Raw genomic sequence first — 22049 nt, forward strand, 5'->3', positions numbered from 1 at the left:
CACTCACATACACACTATAGCAACCATGCCCATGTGCTCACTCACATACACACTATAGCAACCATGCCCATGTGCTCACTCACATACACACACTATAGCAACCATGCACATGTGCTCACTCACATACACACACATAGCAACCATGCACATGTGCTCACTCACATACACACACTATAGCAACCATGCACATGTGCTCACTCACATACACACACATAGCAACCATGCACATGTGCTCACTCACATACACACACTATAGCAACCATGCCCATGTGCTCACTCACATTCTCTCTCTCTCTCTCTCTCTCTCTCTCTCTCTCAAATGTAACACATTTAAAAGGACACTAATAATTATTCCTAAAATGCTGGAGCAAGGTTAATTAGTTCATTAATTTAACGAACAGTTAAAGATTATTGCAGGCATGTAGGTACTAAGATCTACTAGATATAGAGCATATTTCATTTTGTTTTGTTTGAGACAGGGTCTCACTATGCAGCCCCAGCTGGCCTGAAACTCCCAGAGATCCAATTAGGATTAAAAGCGTGCACCACTGTGCCCTGCACATGTTTCCTGTTCAGTGTTGTTTAAATTGGGAAAACTGGTAGGAATAGTTGCACAGTGTTTAGAGGCCTCTTGAACGAAGCAGTGCCTTCCCAGCTCCTAAACGGCGAGCTGTTTTCACCTTGACTACACGGAGCTATGGGTACCGGGGGCGAGATTGTCGTAATAACTTGTACCTGCTGCCGACGGGGGAGACCGTGTACTTCATCGCGTCTGTAGTGGTGCTTTACAATGTGGAGGAGCAGCTGCAGAGGCATTACGCGGGCCACAACGATGACGTCAAGTGGTGAGTCCTCACAAACAGGTTGCCACAACATAGATGAGCTAGCCTTAGCTGGAAGAGGTCAGCATCGGAGCACATACCGGGGGTGACAGACTGGGAAAAGCCGGTAAAGCTTTCTTTCTGTTCTCCTCATTGTCTCTGGGCTCCCTGGCTCTGTGCCAGATTCACACAGGTCTCTGTCTTCACTGCACTTCTGTGTGACCAGATTACCTGGCGGGGGGGGGGGGGTGAGCGGGGAACAGCTTCAGGAAGCTTTCTTAACATACCAAATGTAAAAGGCTTCAACCTGGGTCTTTAATTTTAGATAAAGGTAAATGTGCTTTGTTGTGTACTTATGGCTTAGTCTGATATGCCTGCAGTTCATTTATAGCTTAGGGAAGACCTTGGAGTGATTGGATGGGTAGATGGATTTGTGGTCATCCTGGATCCCTGACTAGTGATAAAAATCCTACCCACAGAAATGAAGGCATCTTTCCTAATTAACACACCCAGAAATCACTTGTAAGAAAGGGTGTGGACCAAGTCAGTGGTTCTAAGATTGAAGTGGTATTTTCCCAACAAAGGATGCCTTCTCTTAAGTTTGGAAGTCTCCAAGAAGAAATAAGGGGATCTGATGCATGAAACAACATTTGGGGGCTGAAGAGAAGTGGTTAAGAACACTGGCTGTTCTTCCAGAAGACCAGGGTTCAATTCCCAGCACCCACATAACAGATCACACCTGCCTGTAACTCCAGTTCCAGGGCTTCTGACACCCTCACACAGAGATTACATGCAGCAAAATACCAATGATCACAAAATTTGAATAAATTAATAAATAAAATAACAAAGATCTCTGAGAGACATCTTCTCTGGGTCTTATAGGTTAATATTTTTAAAAAAAGAAATAACATTTGTTGTCTAAGGTCTTTGGGCTGTTCAGGGAATTTGGATGAGTGTGTAAGAAGCTAAGCAGAATGGATTCTTGTGTTTAAACTTTTGGAAGATTGTAGTTAATCAAAGGGAAGTAAAACTTGACTTTGTGGTGAAGGTGTCTAATAAATATCCTTGTTTTAGCCTAGCAGTCCATCCTGACAGGATCACCATAGCAACAGGACAAGTTGCAGGCACGTCTAAGGATGGAAAGGTGAGGTTTGTTCATTGTCTTCCTGTTTTTTGGTAAGGAATCAGCAACAACCTCCTGAAAACAATTTTGCTGATGAATCTACCTAGTTACATGTAGTTACAGCATCTGGGAACTTCCAAGTTCTCCTTATGGAAACTGAATATGTCATCATGACCTTAAGCCCCCCACCCCGGAGCTCACCTTAATTTCAACAAATGTATAAACATTATCACTGGTTATGGTGGTGCACATCTTTAATCCCAGAACTCAAGAGGCAGAGGCAGAGGCAGATGGATCTCTGTGAGTTCAAGGCCAGCCTCATCTACAGAATGAGTTCCAGGACAGCCAGGGAAACACAGACAAACCCTGTCTCAAAAACCTAGAGAGAGAGAGAGAGAGAGAGAGAGAGAGAGAGAGAGAGAGAGAGAGAGGACAATAGCAACAACACATTAAAAACAGCACTGTCTTGCCAAAGAATCAATTCTTGAAATTCTTACCTCCATACATGATCAGCATTGACAGACATTAATCTAATAAGCAGAGTTTAAAAAAAAAAATCACCAAGTAACTGTATGTTACCGGAAGTCCTCCCTCGGACGGGCGGAAGTCCGTGCCTTGTGCTGATCACAGAAGCTGCTGGGAGCTTCGGGCAAACTCTGCAAGTGCGTTATTAGCAAGACGTCAAACTGGATTTTAAGGACGAAGGTGAGGGAACAAGTGGGCCTAACAACTAAGACACTTCCAAGGGGGCTTCCATGTGGGATTGTCGTGTTTCCTTCAGAACTCTTACAGCTTCTCAAGGCCCTGTTTGTACATCTTGCCCTTGTGTGATACTGTATTACCTAAAACTAATCACAACGGGGAACCTTCATTTTTATCAACGTATATCTGACCAGAAAACATGCTTGTAGCGGTATCTGAGAAGATGTTTTCATAATATCCTGTTTTAACCATCAATTTCATGCTGCTTTTCATTGGCATTCTACACTTGCGAGGAGTGAAATAACAGAAGCCAGACTGCTTTTGTGTAAACTCACGTAAATGGAGCGGTTGTTCCTGTTTTAAAAAAGAAAAAGAAAGAAAGCCTGGAGGAGCTCTTAGAAATTAGAAACCAACTGTTTACTCCGCCCTCTAGTGGCACGAAAGTGTATTTCCATTTCTGGCACTGGAATTGAATCTGAACCACAGAGAAAGTTAGTTATCTGAGCTGATTTTTGACCTGTGGGGAAGCCTAGAGAAGACACATTGTGCCCAACTACTGGAAGACAAGGTTGAACTAGAACAAGGCTCATCACACACCTGCCTTTGCACTGGGCACAAGGCCCATGGCCTTCCATGATGACAAGCCTGCGGATGGCACCAGGGTGCTAGCTTTGGTGAAATGTCATTTCTAAACTTTAGAGAAACACAAATATCCAAAAGGAGTGTCACTTCCTCTGGTACGGTTGTCAGAGGCCGGCTAGGCAAAGTTTGAAACTTGGTAGGTTTCTCCTGACACACCAGTTGCCCACAGGCCTTTTATAGTTCCAAGGTAAAGAGAAGTAATTAGCTGACGGTCACAAACAGTGTCTGTATTCTTTCCAAACAGCAACTGCCACCACATGTGCGCATCTGGGATTCTGTGACACTGAGCACTCTGCATGTCATTGGGATAGGCTTTTTTGACCGGGCTGTCACCTGCATTGCATTCTCAAAATCTGTAAGTATGAACGTGTACAGGGACACGTTTCCAATACAGCATTTCTAGCCATGTGGCTCCCAGCCTTTCTCATGGCATGCTGATCCAACAGACCCATACTTAAGGCACTTCAGTTTGGAGACTTACATTCACACTCAATCATCCATGTACATGTTCACACCAAACACTCCCGTTTGTTCACCCGCCTAGGGCTTTGCTCTGCGTATAATCTTACAGCAGCCGTGTGCCTGGCCAGGAAAACAGGCCTCAAAACAACGAGTGTGCGGTCTTCATCTATGATATAATGGACTCTTTCTGTGTGTTGGGGGGTGGTATGTGCCTGCAGGTGCACATGGTGGGGGTGAGCATGCATGCATGTCTATGCAGAGGCCAGAAGTCAACCTCACCACAGTGCTCTTCCTCAGTTGCTGTCCACCTTGTTTTTGAGACAGTGTCTTTCAATGAGACCCGGGGCTCTCGTATTCAGCCAGGGTGGCTGGCAGCAAGCTCTAAGGATCTACCTGGCTCTGCCCCCACCCCATGTTGCCATTACAAGTGCATACCACCAAGCAGGCGGTGGTGGTGGTGGTGGTGGCGCATGGCTTTAATCCCAGCACTTGGGAGGCAGAGGCAGGTGGATCTCTGAATTTGAGGCCAGCCTGGTCTACAAAGCTAGTTCCAGGGCAGCCAGGACTATTACACAGAGAAACCCTGTCTTGAAAAGAAAAAACGAAATGAAACAAAGCAAAAACCCCAAAAAACTAAAACAAGCACACACCACCACAACCTAGCTCTGGGTACTGAGGATCAGACTTGAGTCCTCCTGTTTGCGCAGGAATCTCTTACCAACTGAGCCCTTTACCCAGCACTATTAAAAGTAAAATTAATAGCTGGGGGTGGTGGCTCCACCACGCCTTTAATCTCAGCACTTGAGAGGCAGAAGCAGGCAGATCTCTGAGTTGGAGGCCAGCCTGGTCTACAGAGTGAGTTCCAGGACTATGGAGAAACCCTGTCTCACAAAGAAAAAAAAAAAGAAAGAAAGAAAAAAGTAAACAATCATGTTTGTCCCATTTTCTCACGTGCAGTCTTCCTGTGAATGCTTTTTCTTGGCAGAACGGAGGAAGCCATCTCTGTGCTGTGGACGACTCCAATGACCACGTGCTGTCTGTGTGGGACTGGCAGAAAGAAGAGAGACTGGCCGACGTGAAGGTCTCCCTCAAGCCATTCACTGGGGCTAAGCCGTGTCCCCCAGGGCACAACTAGTGGGCTCTAGGGCTGCCCACCATCCCATACCCCTGGGAACAATCCTCCTTGTCAGATCTCTTTGCTTCTATCTCTCTTCCCTCCCGAGACCCTGCCGAAGACCTTTCAGGGTGTTTCCTGTCCCCCCCGCCAGGGTCTATAGATTTTTTTTTTCTTCCTTATTTCATAATGACAAGCCTAATTTTAATTCATTCTGTCACTGTGTGCCCACTATGTGCTGGGCTGCTGCCCATGAGGGGTGCCTGAGGTGGGCGATGATTGAGGTGTGCTCAGTACCTGCCAGTCTCTAGGGCTGCAGGAGAGATAGGTGCCAGCACCCCAGAGGTCAGGACTCTGCTTCTAATCAACTTTGCGCAGAATGTTGAATTGACATTCCTGTAGCTCTCTCTTAAGGTTTTTTCTGTCATGAGCACCCCTGGATTCCTATTTTTATAGAACTGACTTCTCATTTCTCCTCTTGGCATCTGTCAGCCTCAGCTAACCTAACGCTAGAGAAAAACATCATGCGGCCTTCCTCAGATAGCATTAGGCCTGCTCAGACAGCCTAGGTACCTTACGGGAGGTTGTGCTTAGACGGCCTTAGCTACTAAGCTATCTGTCCCGTGTCTGGGGTGCAGACCTATATTCTAATCAGATGAGTTTCCTGGCCTGACATTCCCTGTCTTCTAATGTTGCCAGCAGGGATGTACGGGGTTCATCCTGTGTGCCGGGTTAGAAGCAGCCAGAGGCAATGTTCTGGCTAGGATTGTGAACATAGACCTGAATCATTACATAGAAGCAATAGTCAGGGCCAGATGCAGTGGACCAGGATGCCTGTCCTGGAAGTAAGAATATGGATTGAGAGGTGCTGATGTGGCTGCCAGAGAGCCACCTCAGGAGACCCCAAGCTGAAGAACTCCTGGGGAATCAGGGCAGCTGCAGTGAGCCAGGATAAGGCAGCCATACGATGCATGGAGTCCATCCCAGTCACTGGGGAGCAGCGGGAAGGGGGTGAGACATCTGTAGGTCACCACCGGAGGAGTGATCCCACTGCTCAGCTAGTCTCAAAGCTGCCTTCCCAGAACTCCACGGGGCTCCCAGCCACAGGGCAGAAGACAAAGGGGGAAAGAGGCAGAGCCAGAATAACCGTGCAAAATGGAGTCAGTGGGGCTTGAGAGGCCCAGTGCCCTGCTCAGCCAGTTTCATTAAGTATCGTAAGAGGCCTGTGGCATCTGATTCTCTGTTTTGTTTTGTTTTTTTTTCTTGAAGTGTTCGAATGAAGCCGTGTTTGCTGCGGATTTCCACCCCACAGACACCAACATCATAGTCACCTGTGGGAAGTCGCATCTTTACTTTTGGACCCTGGAAGGAAATTCCCTTAACAAGAAGCAAGGGTTGTTTGAGGTGCACTATTGGTTCAGTTTGCCTGTGTGGCACATGGGAGGGCCTGGGTTTTTTTGGGGGGGAGGCATCGAGACACTTCAGTCTTAGCACATGTTTTAGTGACGAACATGAGGTGTGGAGAAAACGAGGCTCCCTTGGGGTTCCCCGACGGTGGGGACGCCCTCCACACCTTGAGAATCTCCCTGGTAATAAAATGGAAAGTCAGGCCCTCCGGACGGGGCAGCTAGCGGCAAGGAGCCTGAGACAGGCACTTGCTCCTAGGATGGGCACCCTGGCTTTGCTAAGGGTGGTGGGGACTTTCTGTGCTCTGCTCCCCATTCCTCATCCCCCCCTCCAACCACCACCCTGCTGGAACCGTCTGCAGCTTTAGGATTCCACAGCCATTGAAGGTTGCCGTAAATCTCCTTCTTCTAGAGTGACTAATCTGGAGGCCCACGTTTCCTGACAGTGCAGAAAATTGAAAGGCCACCAGGGTGACAGCAGAGACTGACACCATCCAGCTGGGGTTGATGGGGTCCTAGCTTTATTAACACAAATAAAAGGATGTCTTCGGTAAATAATGTGCCGGTGCATGCTTACCACATTCCACAGAAACAAGAGAAGCCAAAGTTTGTCCTTTGCGTGACCTTTTCTGAAAATGGTGATACCATTACCGGAGATTCAAGTGGCAACATCTTGGTGTGGGGAAAAGGTAACAAGCAGGATTTTTGGTTTTGTTTGTTTTTTGTTTTGGGGGGTTTGTTTGTTTGTTTGTTTGTTGGTTGGTTTTTCGAGACAGGGTTTCTCTGTGTAGCTTTGTGCCTTTTCTGGATCTCGCTTGGTAGCCCAGGCTGGCTTTGAACTCACAAAGATCCAAGCAGTTGTCCCGAAGCCATTTGGTGGTTTTGGTAATGTTGTAACTAAGACATTGGGGGTGGCCTGTATGGAAATGAGCTGCTGGTGTAACGTACCGGACGACCACTAAGTTCCCAGCTGCATAGGTGTGGTTGTGTGTGTAGTTTTAGTGAAACCCGAAAGCTAGGATAGAAGAAAACAGGGGAAGTATTAAGAGTTGTTGATGTTGCATATACCATGGTAAAGGCTTTTTAAGGTCAGGACACTATGATGGAGTTAATCATTTTGCTGGGAGAGCTATTAGCAGATGGTAAAGCAGAAGTTATTAATGGGTGTAGAGCTGTGGCCTATGTGGGTAAATTTTCTGGTGCACATAGCATCTGGCAGACATTGCTGGAGTGCTGTCAACACCAATACAGATGAGACGCACGTGCGCAGGTCAGATCTGAACCCTACAGTTAAGAGAAGGGACAGTTAGGTCCATCGAGAATTCACCAGTTTTCCAGGTTCAGGAAGACACACCCTTCTGTCCTCCTGGGTGTCAGAATTGCGTCTGGGAATGCTGGGGGAGACAGACCTCCCAATGTAATTCAGAATGGCAAGGTGTGGCGGTTTTTTGTTTAGTTTTGTTTAAAACAAATTGAAATGAGACTAACAATGGCCAGAGACCAGCTAGCCTTGTGGTCCTGTTCTGACTAATGGTGCTTTTCCTGGTATGTTTAGGTACAAATCGGATAAGCTATGCAGTCCAAGGGGCCCACGAGGGTGGCATTTTTGCACTTTGTATGTTGAGAGATGGCACGCTGGTGTCAGGAGGAGGGAAGGACCGGAGGCTCATTTCCTGGAGTGGAAACTATCAAAAGCTTCACAAAACAGAGGTAAGCCACAGTGTGGACCCTGCACCTATTCATTTACCTCATGTGTTTGGTTATGGTTTGGAATCTTCAGCTCAGAGTTTTGAAAAAAAAATTAGATTTCTTTTTATTGGGGGGGGGGCAACAATCTTAGAAAAATTAGAGAGGCAGTTTATGTACAAGTAAAACAAACTGGGACACTTCCTGTTTGGAACATTGTTTTAGTAGACACAATCTTCATTTTCCAAGGGACCCTTATGCATGTTTGTTTTTATCACCAGAACCTTTCTCTTTTCTCGAACCCCCCCGCATGCTGCTTGCACACAGTGCCACTGGGAACCGGGTGTATGGGCACCTGCTGTTTCACAGCTCTCAGCTGAGGGCCTGCACGCTTTCTAACACTTTGCCGTTCATTTCACCACCTAAGACCTGGGGAGCAGACTGTCTTTCCATGGGAGCCGAAGCAGGGCACCCGACATCCAGCAGCCTCACTGAGGTCCCTCCCTCCAGTTCCAAGTCATGAGCAGACAGGTTGTAAAGTGGGCATCAGTGTGAGAGGCAGCACTCCATCCCTAGCGTGTGACGGCATGTAGATTCTGAGTCGCACACGGCATGTTTGGGGCAGTATGAAGTTGTGGTTTATGGTTACTTGGCAGAGAAAGGCTTTCATCTGAGTTTTAGCAGTCCCTTCCCTTTCCATGATTATTTGATAGTATACTTTTATTTATATATTTTGTGTGTGAAAGAGTGTGTGTGTGTGATGTGTATGTGGTGTGTGTATGGGAATACACACCCATGCACATATTTGCAGAGGCCAGACAAGGATGTCAGGTGTCTGCCCTATCACTCTCCACCTTAGTTTCTTGAGATAGGGTCTCTTGGTGAACCTGGAGCCAGGCTGGCAGCCAGCAAGCTTCAGCAATCCCCCTGTCTCCATTATACTCCGTGCTGGGACCATAGGTGTGAACAGCTGTGCCTGGCTTTTTACATGGTGTTAGAGATCTGCATTCAGGTTCTAATGTGTTTCCTCTTCCCAACTGGCATCTCTCCAGATGCTCATGAAGACCTTAGCATTTTTCCTTTTTGACACAGCATCTTGCTACCTAGTCCAGGATGACCTTGAGCTCAAGTGTAGCCCAGGCTAGCCTCAAACTCACAACAATATTCTTGCTTCAGCCTTCAGAGTTCTGGACATGTATGTCAAAACTTCATGGGTATATTTTAAAGATATACAGTTTTCATTTGCCAGGTGTATCTCAGTACGACTCAGCACTCCAGAGACAGAGGCAGAGGCAGAGGCAGGAGGACCTCTGTGAGTTCGAAGTCAGCCTGATGTACATAGAGATTTCCAGGACAGCCAGGACTATGTAGAGAGACCCTGTCTCACAACAAACAACAAAAGAAAAGAAAATCAAAAAGGAGGAGAAGGAGAAGCAAATGGGGGCTGGGCAGATGGCTCTGAGGTTAGGAGCACCGATTGCTCTTGCAGAGAAGCAAGATTAAGTTTCCAATATCTGTGTGGCTGCTCACAACCACCTGTAGCTCCAGTTTGAGAGAATCTGACATCCTCTTTTGGCTTCTGTGGGCCCTGCACACATGTGGTACACATACATACATGCAGACAAACATTCATAAAATATAATAAAAATAAACGAATCTTTGAATGAAAAGAAAGAATATATGGATGCTTACATTATTTTGTGAGGTTGATGTGAGAGAAAGTACTTTATAAGTAACAGATGAGGTGAGACTATTGTCAACTGAGAGATTACTCATCACATTATAGCATAGTCTATTAGAGGAACAGAGGAGATTTCTAGATATTGTTAGTACTGACTAATTTGGAGATTTGCAAAGATCTAAGAACACATCTTTGGACGGGCCTGCCCAGCTTATCACTGACAAAGGAATTTGGAAGACCTGGGGAAGTCATCTAGTTTCATCCCTGTTCCTTAATTACACAGTGCTCTAAAGTTTCACAGAACTCTGAGTCCTGGGATCAGACTAAGACGTGTGGGGATGGGGTGCCCACATTGCTCCAAGAAGCCCTGCGTTTGTCTGTCCTACTGAGCTGTTGGATGTGGTTCCATCCCCAGCATCACTCTTCAGGGTTCACCCTTAAAGAACCATGCTTAAAGGTCACCAGCAGGTCTGGACCCCAAGTTTTCTGGACATAAGATTTTGTGCATGCCTGAAAAATCTCTGGCAATCATCTAAGACTCCGTTTGTGAAGACCAGTCCTTCTGGATGTCCCTACGTGTCTGAGTTAGATGCTGCCTTTCTAAGCCATTCCCTCAAATTCCTTGTTTCCAGCCTCCAGGGTAGATACACTTTTGGGGCCCTTTCCTCAGAGTCAGTGTTTCTGTTCCTGCTTTCTTTCCCTTATATCATCCCTTGTGCTTCAGTGTGGATAAGTAGCCGCCGTCTCCTGGCATTGGAAGTTCTTGATCACACTCATGCCATCCCATCTCAGAGGACGGTAAAGCCGAGGGACCAGGACAAGACGTCACACATGCTGAGTTAAATCCTGTAACACCAGCACCAAAAAAAAAAAAAAAAAAAATGGCTCTTTTGTAATAAGATTTGATCAGAGCCAGGCGGTGGTGGCGCACACCTTTAATCCCAGCACTTGGGAGGCAGAGGCAGGCGGATCTCAGTGAGTTCAAGGCCAGTCTGGTCTATAAAGCGAGTTCTAGGACAGCTAGGACTGTTACTGGAGCAGAGAAACCCTGTCTTGAAAACAACAACAATAATAATAATAATAATAATAATAATAAAGATTCGATCAGCATTTGAGGGAATGTGCTGTGCATTGCTGGTCATGGGCATTCTAATGTTAAACTGTAAAGAAAGTACCAGAACCTATTCTGGCATCTCAGATGACATCACTCACCACACAGCTCTTCCACTGCACAGAATGACATTCCTTTTCTCCTTTACAATTTTTCTTGGGAAAAAAAGTTAGTTTTGAATTTGTGTGTTTGTGTTTGTGTGTGTGTGTGTGTGTGTGTGTGTGTGTGTGTGTGTGCGCGCGCGTGCGCGCGCACTCGTGCGCAGGGCAGATGTCAGCTTCTGGTGCCATTCCTTAGGATCCATCCACTTTATTCTTTGAGACGGCATCTCGCTGAGCTTGCGATTCACCTAGGCTGCTGACAGCAGGCTGCTGGGATTTGTCCACCTCCATCTTCCCAGTGCTACCTCATCTGACTTTTACCTGGGTTCCAGAAACCAAACCCTATCCTTGAGCTTTCCCGACAAGCACTTAACTAACTGAGCTATCTCCTAGAATCCCACTCTGTAGCCCAGGCTAGCCTCTAACTCCTAGAATCCCACTCTGTAGCCCAGGGTAGCCTCTAACTCCTAGAATCCCTCTCTGTAGCCCAGGCTAGCCTCTAACTCCTAGAATCCCACTCTGTAGCCCAGGGTAGCCTCTAACTCCTAGAATCCCACTCTGTAGCCCAGGCTAGCCTCTAACTCCTAGAATCCCTCTCTGTAGCCCAGGCTAGCCTCTAACTCCTAGAATCCCTCTCTGTAGCCCAGGCTAGCCTCTAACTCCTAGCACTGGGAGTCCAGGCACACTTCAGGACGCCAGCTCAGTCACTACCCTGCCGTAAGTCTCTGCTGGCATACACCACAGGTAGAGACTGTGGCAGGGCAGGCTGCTGGGCCTGGATGCTCATGACAGCCCCTGGGCCCAGCTGCCCCAGCGAAAGAACATACTTCCCTTTAGCAGAGTGAAGTGATCCGAATGTGTCCCCCGTGCCCCTGAATACTTACCAGTGTGCACAGTGGTATAGCTCAGGGTCACTTTGAAGTTAAGCGAGGGTTTTGTAACTCTCACACTTCTCCGGTTTTATCAGCTGCTGAGGCAGGAGGCCTGACAAGAGAAGGATAGACCAGCCAGTCACACTCCTCCCCCCTCTCCCTCTCCCTCCTCCCCCCCCTCACACACACACACACACACACACACACACACACACACACACACACACGGTTTAGAGTTTTGACCAGTTTCTTAACAGCTGGCTGTGGTATCCATATAACTGAGTTCCTCTTCTAGGTACATACATAAAACTGTCGTAAAAGTCAGCACATGGCGCAAGTATTTTTAATGCCTGAGCTAAATGCTAAATGTGGGTACACGTCTATAATCCTAGCACTTGGGAGAGCCTGAATCAGGAGGATTACCTTGAGTTGGAGGCCAGTCTGGTTTGCATGGTAAATTCAGGGCTAGCCTGAACTACACTACAGTGAGACCTCAAAAAAAAAAAAAAGCCAACTGAATGAAGCCTTAAATCTTTGTTTTTGTGTGACTCTTTACCATACAGATTCCCGAGCAGTTTGGCCCAATCCGGACAGTGGCTGAGGGGAAGGGCAATATCATCTTGATAGGCACGACCAGAAACTTTGTCCTGCAAGGCACCTTGTCAGGGGACTTCACACCCATCACTCAGGTACTGTCAGCTTGGCAAATGCCAAACTCTCACACTCTGCCTTTAGTGCAGGCATATGTGAGCACTGGCAGAGGGCTGGCCCCCGAGTTTCCCAGTGGGGTGACCTACTTCAGAGTTGTGTTTTGTATTGGGATCAAGCTGCGGAGGGACGAACTGATGTCATTCAGGCGTGACGTCGGCTCCTTTGCGACCTCGGGACCTCACAGTCCCCGTGTCTTGGTTCTTTGTAGGGTCACACGGATGAGCTCTGGGGGCTGGCCATCCACGCCTCCAAACCTCAGTTCTTGACCTGTGGACATGACAAGCATGCCACTCTCTGGGATGCTGTCGGTCACCGGCCCGTCTGGGACAAAATCATAGAGGTAAGTGTGCGTGCTGCCTTTCTGGTTTCCTTATAAAAACTCATCTGGGATGTATTTTTGCATGAAGTTAACAGTGATAAGTTGTTTGAAAACAACGTTTTATCTTTTAGTAATTACTTTGTTTTTAAGGCTGCCTCCAGTGTCCTCATGTTGAAGTTTACTGTTGAGCTTTCTTAATAAGTTAGCATCCCCAAGCAGATGATCAGGATTCCTGAGAGCACATTTAACTGACCCAGGTGTTGAGAAAGGCTTGTAAAGAGCCTTTGTTCTGTGATGGCCTGTCTAACAGGGTTATAAACCACACTGAGGACATGGGTTCATGTATCCTCTATGGAGTTTGAAGGCAGAGATAAAGCATTCATTTTGAACTTTACAGGGAAACATAGATTTCTTATCAGAGCCCCAGATCCCTTCCCCAGCATGGAGATCAGGCTGACATCCCTGGGCTTTAGGCACATCAGGCTGTAAATGTGTGTATTCCCCCCCCCCCACCCCGAGCTGAGGACCGAACCCAGGGCCTTGCACTTGCTAGGCAAGCGCTCTACCACTGAGCTAAATCCCCAACCCCTGTCTTTGTTCTTACAGCTGCCCTGCAGGTTGAAAATTTTTAGTTTTGCTCTGACTATTCATCAGGAAAGTGGGGAACAGAGAGGCTGAGTTACTTGTCAAGGCCACTAAGTTAGTAAGTGGGGCCTGGGGCATGGCTCAGTGGTTAAGTGCATGAGCTGTTCTGCAGAGGACTGTGTTCCATTTCCAACACCCACACGACAACTCACAACCATCTGTGACTCCAGTTCCAAGTATCTAACGCCTTGATCTGGCCTCTGGGGTCATCTGGCTTGTGCATGGTACACTTACATACATGCAGAGAAAACATTTATACTCATAAAAAAATAAGTGACTTAGTTGCCCAACTCAGACTGACTCCCAACCCCAGGCTCTGTTGTTCTATCCCACTACAGTAAACCACAGGCAGCCTCCATTGGTTACTTGTGTCCTGACAACTCAGACACTCCATATAAGGAAACAACCCTCTCACAGTGTCCAGGATCATGCGGTTACTCCCTGCAAAGCTGCTGGTATTTCCAAGGGCCTGGGACTGGGTCTGGCTCTCCTGTCTTCCACCTTCAGAGAAGACTGTCACAGGGTGCTGGTCACTGCAGCCAGCTGAGTCCCAGGGTAGAGGGTCTGAAGGGTAGGCAGTCCCACTGCATCGAGGGAGAGCTGCCCTCCTGCAGTTCCATGAGCATAACCACCAACTGAGAGCCCTGACACTCCACCTTCCTGCCTGTCACCAGGCAGCTAACTGCTCTAGCCTAGCAACACTTTGGGACCAGGACTGGCAGGCATCCACAGCCCTGCCGTGTCCTAGACACTCTTCCCACCATCCTTGATGGAGAGGAGCCCTTAGCCTCTCCACACCTTAGCACCTCCATATGAAAATAGTTGTGTGGTTCGGGTGAGCTGTGTTTACAGAAACAGCCTGTCGGGTGGCGGGTCAAGGGAACCCAAGTTCGGCTTGTACATCCGCACCACCAGGCTTAGTGAGGACCACCTCTTTGGGAGTCAGCTAAAGATGTTGTGACTGGTATGGAGCCTCCGTTGGCTTTTGTGGTTTCAGTTGATCTGGTAGCAGCTCTGTGCCTCCAGTGACCACTCCTGCCCTGTGTTGTGTTCCCAGATAGATGGAGCACACCATTTGACCAACTTTTTATTGAGCCCAGGGATCAGCGAGAGGTCTCCACACACAGCCCAGAAGAAGAGCATTTGTCTGTCTGCCTTTTGTGACTACCGTAGATAGGATAGGCTAAAAGACAACAGAGAGATTCAGCAAGGACAGAACTGTACTGCGATTGCAGTGTGACATGGATCCCAGGGGGACCATGTTTCTCCTGGGGAGCACAGAGGCATTTCAAACAGAGCCTGGGAGCCTGGGAAGAGTACTACACTGGTGGGTTTTGTGCTGTCTTGCTGTGTCTGGCCGTCTATTCACACTTCCTTTAAAATATTTTAGGATCCAGCTCAGTCTTCCGGTTTTCATCCTTCAGGGTCTGTGGTTGCCGTTGGGACACTGACTGGGAGGTAAGCCCAGGGCCTGCCTCCCTGCCCCCTGCCCCACCCCCAGCACTGCCTGTGCTGTCAGAGTTATGGAGAGCAGCTAGATGTCTGAGCCTCCCCCACTGCATCCCATCTGCCTCCAGTTCAAGAGGCCCCAGAGTAGTGATTCTTAACCTATGGGTCACAATTCCTAAACTCATTGGAAAATACGAATAGTTACATTATGATTCTTAACAGTAGCAATATTACAGTTATGAAGCAACAACAAAAATAATTTTATGGTTGGGGGTCATTCACGACATGAGGATCTGTATTAAAGGGTCACAGCATTAGGAAGGTTGAGAACCACTGATCTAGAGCCTGTGGCAGAAATGGGCAAGAAAGCATTCCAAAGCCCTGAGAAATGAAGCCTGCTTTCTCAGCCAGAGAAAGAACTTTCAGCCCTGTAGACAGATGCTGGGCCTCATGCTCAGACTCAGCTTCCTCTGACACACTGGGCAGCAGATCTGTGCTCGCTCCCCAGCTTCCCCATGTAGCAGCAGTGCATCTGTGAGACAGTTACATAAACTCCGACTGTCTTTCCTGTCTGTGAGCTATGGTAATTCCACCGACACTGATGACTGAAAAAGCCATGTACGTGGGAACATCTGCTGAGCTGGCTAGTGGGTGATGGCGGCAGCCGGTATTGTCATGGTTTGGCAGGGTTTGGCTGTGCTTCCATTTTGTTTGACTCAATAGAACAGCCCTCGGGGGATGTGCTCCAAGACTCCTGGGGGATGTCTAAGAATGTAGTTGGTACAGAACCCCCTATAGCCTAGCTCTCTCCTCTGTACATGCCTGGGATAAAATTTGATGGAGTAATGCAGGTCAGTGAGAGATGAGCATGGTAACTAATGATCAGATGGATCCGTTATGACTGTAGACATTCTGTACGTATGGTTTTTCTCAAAACATCTGGTTATGGTGGACTCACCTCCCCTGTGGTGGGATAAAATGATTCACTTTCTCATAGAGATGAAATGGAGTGAATAATGTCCTCGGAAGAGACACAATGTAAAACTTACAATTTGGGGTTTTTTTTTTTGTTGTTGTTGTTTTGTTGTTTTTTTTTTTTTTTCCCCCCGCTCAATATTTTCAAGCTTGAGGTTGAACAGGGAAGTGAAGTCATAGAGGGTAAAATCCTGAATGAGGAGGACTGAGTCTATTCTAGCTCCAGCTATAATATTCTTAGATGCTCCCTCCCATCATCCCTTCCTTGATTCTGTTTCTGTACCTGTGGGGTTTATAAAGACAACTACTCACAAGTCATAGTAACAGTGTCTTAAGAGTCCTGCTGCAAAATGTTTTCAGGGGAGGGGCTGGTAGATGGCTCAACAGTTAAGGGCACATATTGTTCTTGCAGAGGCCCTAGGTGTGTTCCCCAGGCTGCTCACAGCCATCTTTAACGCCATCTCCGGGGGATCTGGCACCCTCTGCTGGTCTTCTCTGGTACTGTGTGTGTATAACCTCCCCCCCACACACACACACACCTGTACATGTTTAATTATCAAAAAAAAAAAAGAAAGAAAGAAAAGAAATGCTTGCATGACAGCACTCATGTGCACATACAAGCACACAGGGACTTTCCTTGAGACATCAGAGCTTTAATTTAGTAGATCCTTCCCTCTGAAGACTCTAGCAGCCTCACGGACATCACCGTCTGCTGACAGGGGACATGGACAATGTTCAGAATTGAAGTATCCTAGGATAAAATAGATGACACAGGTGACCTAATCCTACCACTTTGTCTACTCCTCCTACGTCTTTGATCCCAGGAACAAATACTCAGCTGAAAGCAACATACAGGTTTCATGAAGGCCCCCGGGGTGGGTACTTAGATCCCGAGTGGGAAACAGGATGACAGTACCTCTGCATCCATCATCCAGGTCTGAAACCACAGCAGCCAGAGCCACAGCTGGGGCCCGGGAGCTCCATCATTCTGATGCTTAACACACCCTGTTTCCTGCTCCCTGGCCTTAGGAGAAGCATTGATTAGTCCCAGCACAGCATCATGTGTGAGGAGGGGTTATCAAACTGTGCTAGCCCCTCACCTCTCTACCCACACTCTGGGGTCCCCCTCCTCACCCTGGACCAGAGCTCTGGGGCAGCCAACTCATGTCCGTGGCTCTCAGCTGCATTTCTGACCACAGGCTCTGATGCCAGGTTTTGCTCTCATGACCAGGGCTTCCCTGCCTCCTGTGTGCAAACAAGACCCAGAGAAGGGCTTCAGTGCTGAGTTCCGAAGGGCGTGTGGTGGTTGTCAATGTGCCATTCCTTGCCAAGGGGAGAGCTGGTGTGGGGGGAATTTCCCTGAATGAGAGCTGAGTGTGTTTACACAGCCCTGTGGCTAACAGGCTCACACTGTTGGACAGCCTTGCATTTCACCAACAGCTCAGTGAGTGTGTCTCACGTTCACAACAGGTGGTTTGTGTTTGACACGGGCACGAAGGACTTGGTCGCCGTCCACACAGATGGGAATGAGCAGCTGTCCGTGATGCGCTATTCGCCAGGTCAGATGCTACTTTCACATTCTCGGGAATGATGCCGTTCTGTTCCAGAAACAAGCTGACAACCCTCCTCCGAGGGAGACTTAACTTAAGCATGCACATAGAGCTGTGGTTTGTAGGGTTTGTGCCCCCCATCACTGTGCAACTGTGTTTTAATTTTGTATTAAAAAATCTCTCTCTCTCTCTCTCTCTCTCTCTCTCTCTCTCTCTCTCTCTCTCATTTCTTGAGGCAGGATTTCTCTGGCTGTCCTGGAACTCACTCTGTAGACCAGGCTGGCCTTGAATCCCCAGAGATCTGCCTGCCTCTGCCTCCCGAGTGCTGGGATTAAAGTAGTGCACCACCACACCTGACTTGAGTTACAGAAAATCTCAAACAGAATTAGACAGAGTATCAGGGTGAGACCCCACCTCATCATGGCTTTAAAGTGATACTCTGTTGCCTTCATGCTCCTCTAAGATGTGTGTCACTGGCCCATTATAAATGTTCACGGGGGCTAGGGATATAGCTCCATCTGTAAAGTGTGGGCCATGCAAGCTTGAGTTCTGATGACCTATCTCCCAGCCCTGTCTGGTACATTTATATTTATTCTTCTAGATATTCTTGTTATTTTGGATGAAACTTTTCTGAATTTTATTTCCAGATGGTTGGTTACTAGTATATGGAAATAAAATAGAATTTTGCCTATGGCTCTTATATAAGTTTCCCTTCCTAAACTCTCTAATCAGTTTTAAAGAGGTGGGGGGTATCATGTGCATATATGTGTGTGTGTGTGTGTGTGTGTGTGTGTGTGTTATATATGTGTGGTTTGTGTATATACATGTGTAGTTTGTATGTATTCATGTGTGTGATTTGGTGTGTGTGGTTTGTTGGTTTGTGTATGTATGTGTGGTGTGTGTAGTTTGTATTTCATATATATGTATGTCTATGTATGTGTGTATGGTTTGTGTACATGTGTAGGTAGTATATGTGTGTGAATGTGTGTGGTGTTTGTGTGTGGAATGTGTGTAGTTTATGTACATGTGTGATTTATGTATGTGTGTATATAATTCTTCAGGATTTTCCTCATACAATGTGATTCCATCTTTAAATAAAAAGTTTGCCTTCTCTTTGGATATTAGATGCCTTTTTCTTTCACTGCATAGCTGGTTCCTTCAGGAAAATGTTGGCAGGGCTGGCTGGGTGGCTCTCTTGTTTTGCTTTTAGACTTTCATCTTTAGGGACAAAGATGCCATCATTGAGCACATTCTCTTCCGTCCTGATTGTCCTCAGCATAAGAAATGTTGAGATTTGTCAACAAATGTTGAGATGGAGAATGTGAAAAAAAAAAAATGTGAGTCAGGCATGGTGGTGCACACCTTTAATCCCAGCAGAGGCAGAGATAGGAGAATCGCTGTGAGTTCAAGGCCAGCCTGGGCTGCAGAGTGAGTTCTGGGACAGCCAGGGCTACATAGTGAGACCTTCCTTGTCTTGAAAGGGGAAAAAAAAAAGATGGAGAACGTGTTCATTCTATTTAAACATGGCATATTGATTTTTCAACATTCAACCAACTACATTCCTGTGATAAATAGTTTTATTGCAGTGTTTCGCAGCATTTCTATATTGTTAAATTTTAGTTATTAGTATTTTGTGGAGGGTTTTGCATTCATGTTTGTGAGGGATGTTGTTCTATAGTGTTATGGTGATGTCTTCATAGGAAAGTGCTAATGGCCTTATAGAGTATGATGAGGCATGCGCCCCTGTTTTCTGAGCTTGTGGAAGAGTAATAGTCCAGAGAGAGACAGAGAGATACATAGATACACACACACACACACACACACACACACACACACACACACACACAGACGGAGACAGAGAGATACATAGATATACACACAGAGAGACAGAGAAATAGATAATACATACACACACATACAGAGAGAGACGGGAAAGAGCAGAGAGAGGAGAGAGAGAGAGAGACTAATTTGGTATATAGCCCCAGTCTGGAATCTGCTATCCTCCTGCCTCAAACCTCCCAAGTCCTGAGATTCCAGGCCTGTGCTGCCATACCTGATGGGTACTTACTAACTATTTGATAGAATTCACATAACTTTAGTGAAACTTTGGAGATGCTCTTTGTAAGTGGTATTTGTGTATGCACTTGGGCTTGGTTCCTGCTCCCTGGCCTTAGGAGAAGCATTGATTAGTCCCAGCACAGCATCATGTGTGGGGAGGGGTTATCAAACTGTGCTAGCCCCTCACCTCTCTACCCACACTCTGGGGTCCCCCTCCTCACCCTGGACCAGAGCTCTGGGGCAGCCAACTCATGTCCGTGGCTCTCAGCTGCATTTCTGACCACAGGCTCTGATGCCAGGTTTTGCTCTCATGACCAGGGCTTCCCTGCCTCCTGTGTGCAAACAAGACCCAGAGAAGGGCTTCAGTGCTGAGTTCCGAAGGGCGTGTGGTGGTTGTCAATGTGCCATTCCTTGCCATGTACACACACACACACACACACACACACACACCCTATGCCACTAAGGTTCTAATCCTAAAGTACGGGGTTGGCGACCCTTGCCTCATAACGCTGGAGCAGGCTAAAGTGGGAACAGTTTAGACAGCACTGGCCTGTAGCCACCACTGGGAAAGTGACAGTACTAGTGGTTGTCAGTGCAGAGAGCTGTGACCATCATCAGATGGTGTCAGTACAGGGACCCTGGATCTCCTGCAGCTCCCTGGCCCTGTCTGGAGCCAGCCACGTGGATGGTCTGCCCAGTATCCCAGCTTCTGTAATAGTCTTTATGCTCTCAAGCAAATATGCTCGCCCTCTCCCTTTGGGCTTCCTGACTACTTAGGCTGTTTCAATCTTGCCCTCCTCCCCATTTTGCTAGGGCATCCTAAAATACCCTCTCCTGGTGGTCTTGGGCCATGCCACCCTATGCAATCCTCCTATGGGGAGAGAACTGGCCTTCTGCAGGAAGTGATGGTGTATGCCAGTGGCTGCCAGGGACTAAAGAACTAGGTCTCCACCTGCAGGGGACAGAGGTTGTCTAGTGAGCCCGACCGAGGACTGTGAAAGGTAGCCTGCACATGTGTGGTAGTTTGAAAGAAAATGTCTCCCAGAGGGAGGTGTGGCTTGTTGGAATAGGTGTGGCCTTAATGGAGGAAGTGTGTCACTGTGGGGGTGGGCTTTGAGGTCTCCTATGAGACAGTTCATTTCCCGTTGCCTGCCAATCAAGATGTAGGACTCTCAGCTCCAGTACCATGTCTCACTGGGACGATAATGGACGGAACCTGTGACACTGTAAACCATCCCATTAAATGTTTTCCTTTATAAGAGTTACCGTGGTCACAGTGTCTCTTCACAGCAATAGAAACACTAACTGAGACAGCATGCTTAATGGACAGGGAGGGATGATCAGCAAAAGCAAGGACTTGCCTGCAGCCAGGCTGGCTTGGGGAATCCACCACTCCTCACTCCTTTCTCAGTTCCCCTCCTAACAACTGGAGGTCCCCACTCTGATGTCGTTACCTTGTCTTTCCTGCTGGCCCTGCTCAGGACAAGCTGGCATTTCTGGACTAGTCTCCAGACCCTGTTTCTTCCTGGTAGGTCCTAGGGTCTCCCCCATCATCAACTTTGGCTGCATGTTGGCCAGCTGCAGGAAGGGCTCTGCCACCCTTACCCAAAGCTTCTTGCCTGGACTATCAGCACCAGCCCTGCAGCCCCACAGCCTAGACTTCCTTGACACAGGCAGGTGAATCTACTAAAGTGGAGCCTCGGGGAGATACAGGGATGCCTTCTAGGCCCTGTCCCTGTGAGGAAGGCTGTGGCTGCAGAGGTCTGGTCATGGATAGCTGGGACTAAAGAACTAGGTCTCCACCTGCAGGGGTGGGGAAAGGGACAGCCAGGGAAGGGTTTTATATAATTTATAAAATTCTATTTCAGGGGCTAGAGACAGAGAGCTCAGTGTTTAAGAGCGTTAGCTGTTCTTGCAAAGGACCTAAGTTCAATTCCCAGCATCCACATGGCAATTTATAACAATCTGTAACTCCAGTTCCAAGGGGTTCTGATGCCCCCTTCTGGTACTGCCTCCTCAGGCACTACAAGTACATGGTGTACATACCTACACCTACATACACATGGACAAAATAGACATACTCATAAAATAAAAATAAATATCTCAAAACTATGTTTTAAAAGTTTGGCCGGGCGGTCGTGGTGCATGCCTGTAATCCCAGCACTCAGGAGGCAGAGGCAGGTGGATCTCTGTGAGTTTGAGACTAGCCTGGGCTACAGAGCTAGTCCAGGACAACCCTGTCTTGAAAAACCAAAAAAGAAAAAAAAGGAAAAAAAAAATTGGGAAAAAAGGATTTTATAAACTTTTACCAGACTCTATATTCATTATTCTGTGGGTATTTTTCAAATGAGAGCTTTGAAAGCTGTATAGGATGCATTGAGAAGCCTCTCTTTGACTAGTTCACGCATTGGGCTGCTTGGTCCAAATCTGTGGTGGCATTTTCTCTTGTGATAAATAGAATGGTGACTTTGCATGTACAACCTGCCCTGTTTCTGCAGATGGGAATTTCTTAGCGATAGGCTCCCACGACAACTGCATCTACATATACAGCGTTGGAGACAATGGGAGGAAATACACAAGAGTTGGCAAGTGCTCCGTACGTTCTTCCATTTCCTGGGGAT

The 22049-nt window shown here is 47.4% G+C and overlaps 1 protein-coding gene across 8 annotated transcripts in view; it reads left to right on the plus strand.

Moving 5' to 3' along the window:
* Positions 1–22049, plus strand: part of Eml1 (EMAP like 1) — a 163219-nt gene that overhangs the window by 134958 nt on the left and 6212 nt on the right. For all 8 annotated transcript variants that reach the window (XM_036205667.1, XM_036205665.1, XM_036205671.1 and 5 more), the window contains 12 exons: positions 696–845; positions 1896–1965; positions 3533–3643; positions 4736–4831; positions 6134–6268; positions 6860–6959; positions 7826–7980; positions 12285–12410; positions 12641–12772; positions 14787–14854; positions 17291–17379; positions 21927–22024. In XM_036205667.1, coding sequence (XP_036061560.1) covers positions 696–845; positions 1896–1965; positions 3533–3643; positions 4736–4831; positions 6134–6268; positions 6860–6959; positions 7826–7980; positions 12285–12410; positions 12641–12772; positions 14787–14854; positions 17291–17379; positions 21927–22024 — 1330 coding nt within the window. The remainder of the gene's footprint in view (positions 1–695; positions 846–1895; positions 1966–3532; positions 3644–4735; positions 4832–6133; positions 6269–6859; positions 6960–7825; positions 7981–12284; positions 12411–12640; positions 12773–14786; positions 14855–17290; positions 17380–21926; positions 22025–22049) is intronic.

Source organism: Onychomys torridus, chromosome 14, assembly GCF_903995425.1.
Source record: "Onychomys torridus chromosome 14, mOncTor1.1, whole genome shotgun sequence".
Lineage (NCBI taxonomy): Eukaryota > Metazoa > Chordata > Mammalia > Rodentia > Cricetidae > Onychomys > Onychomys torridus.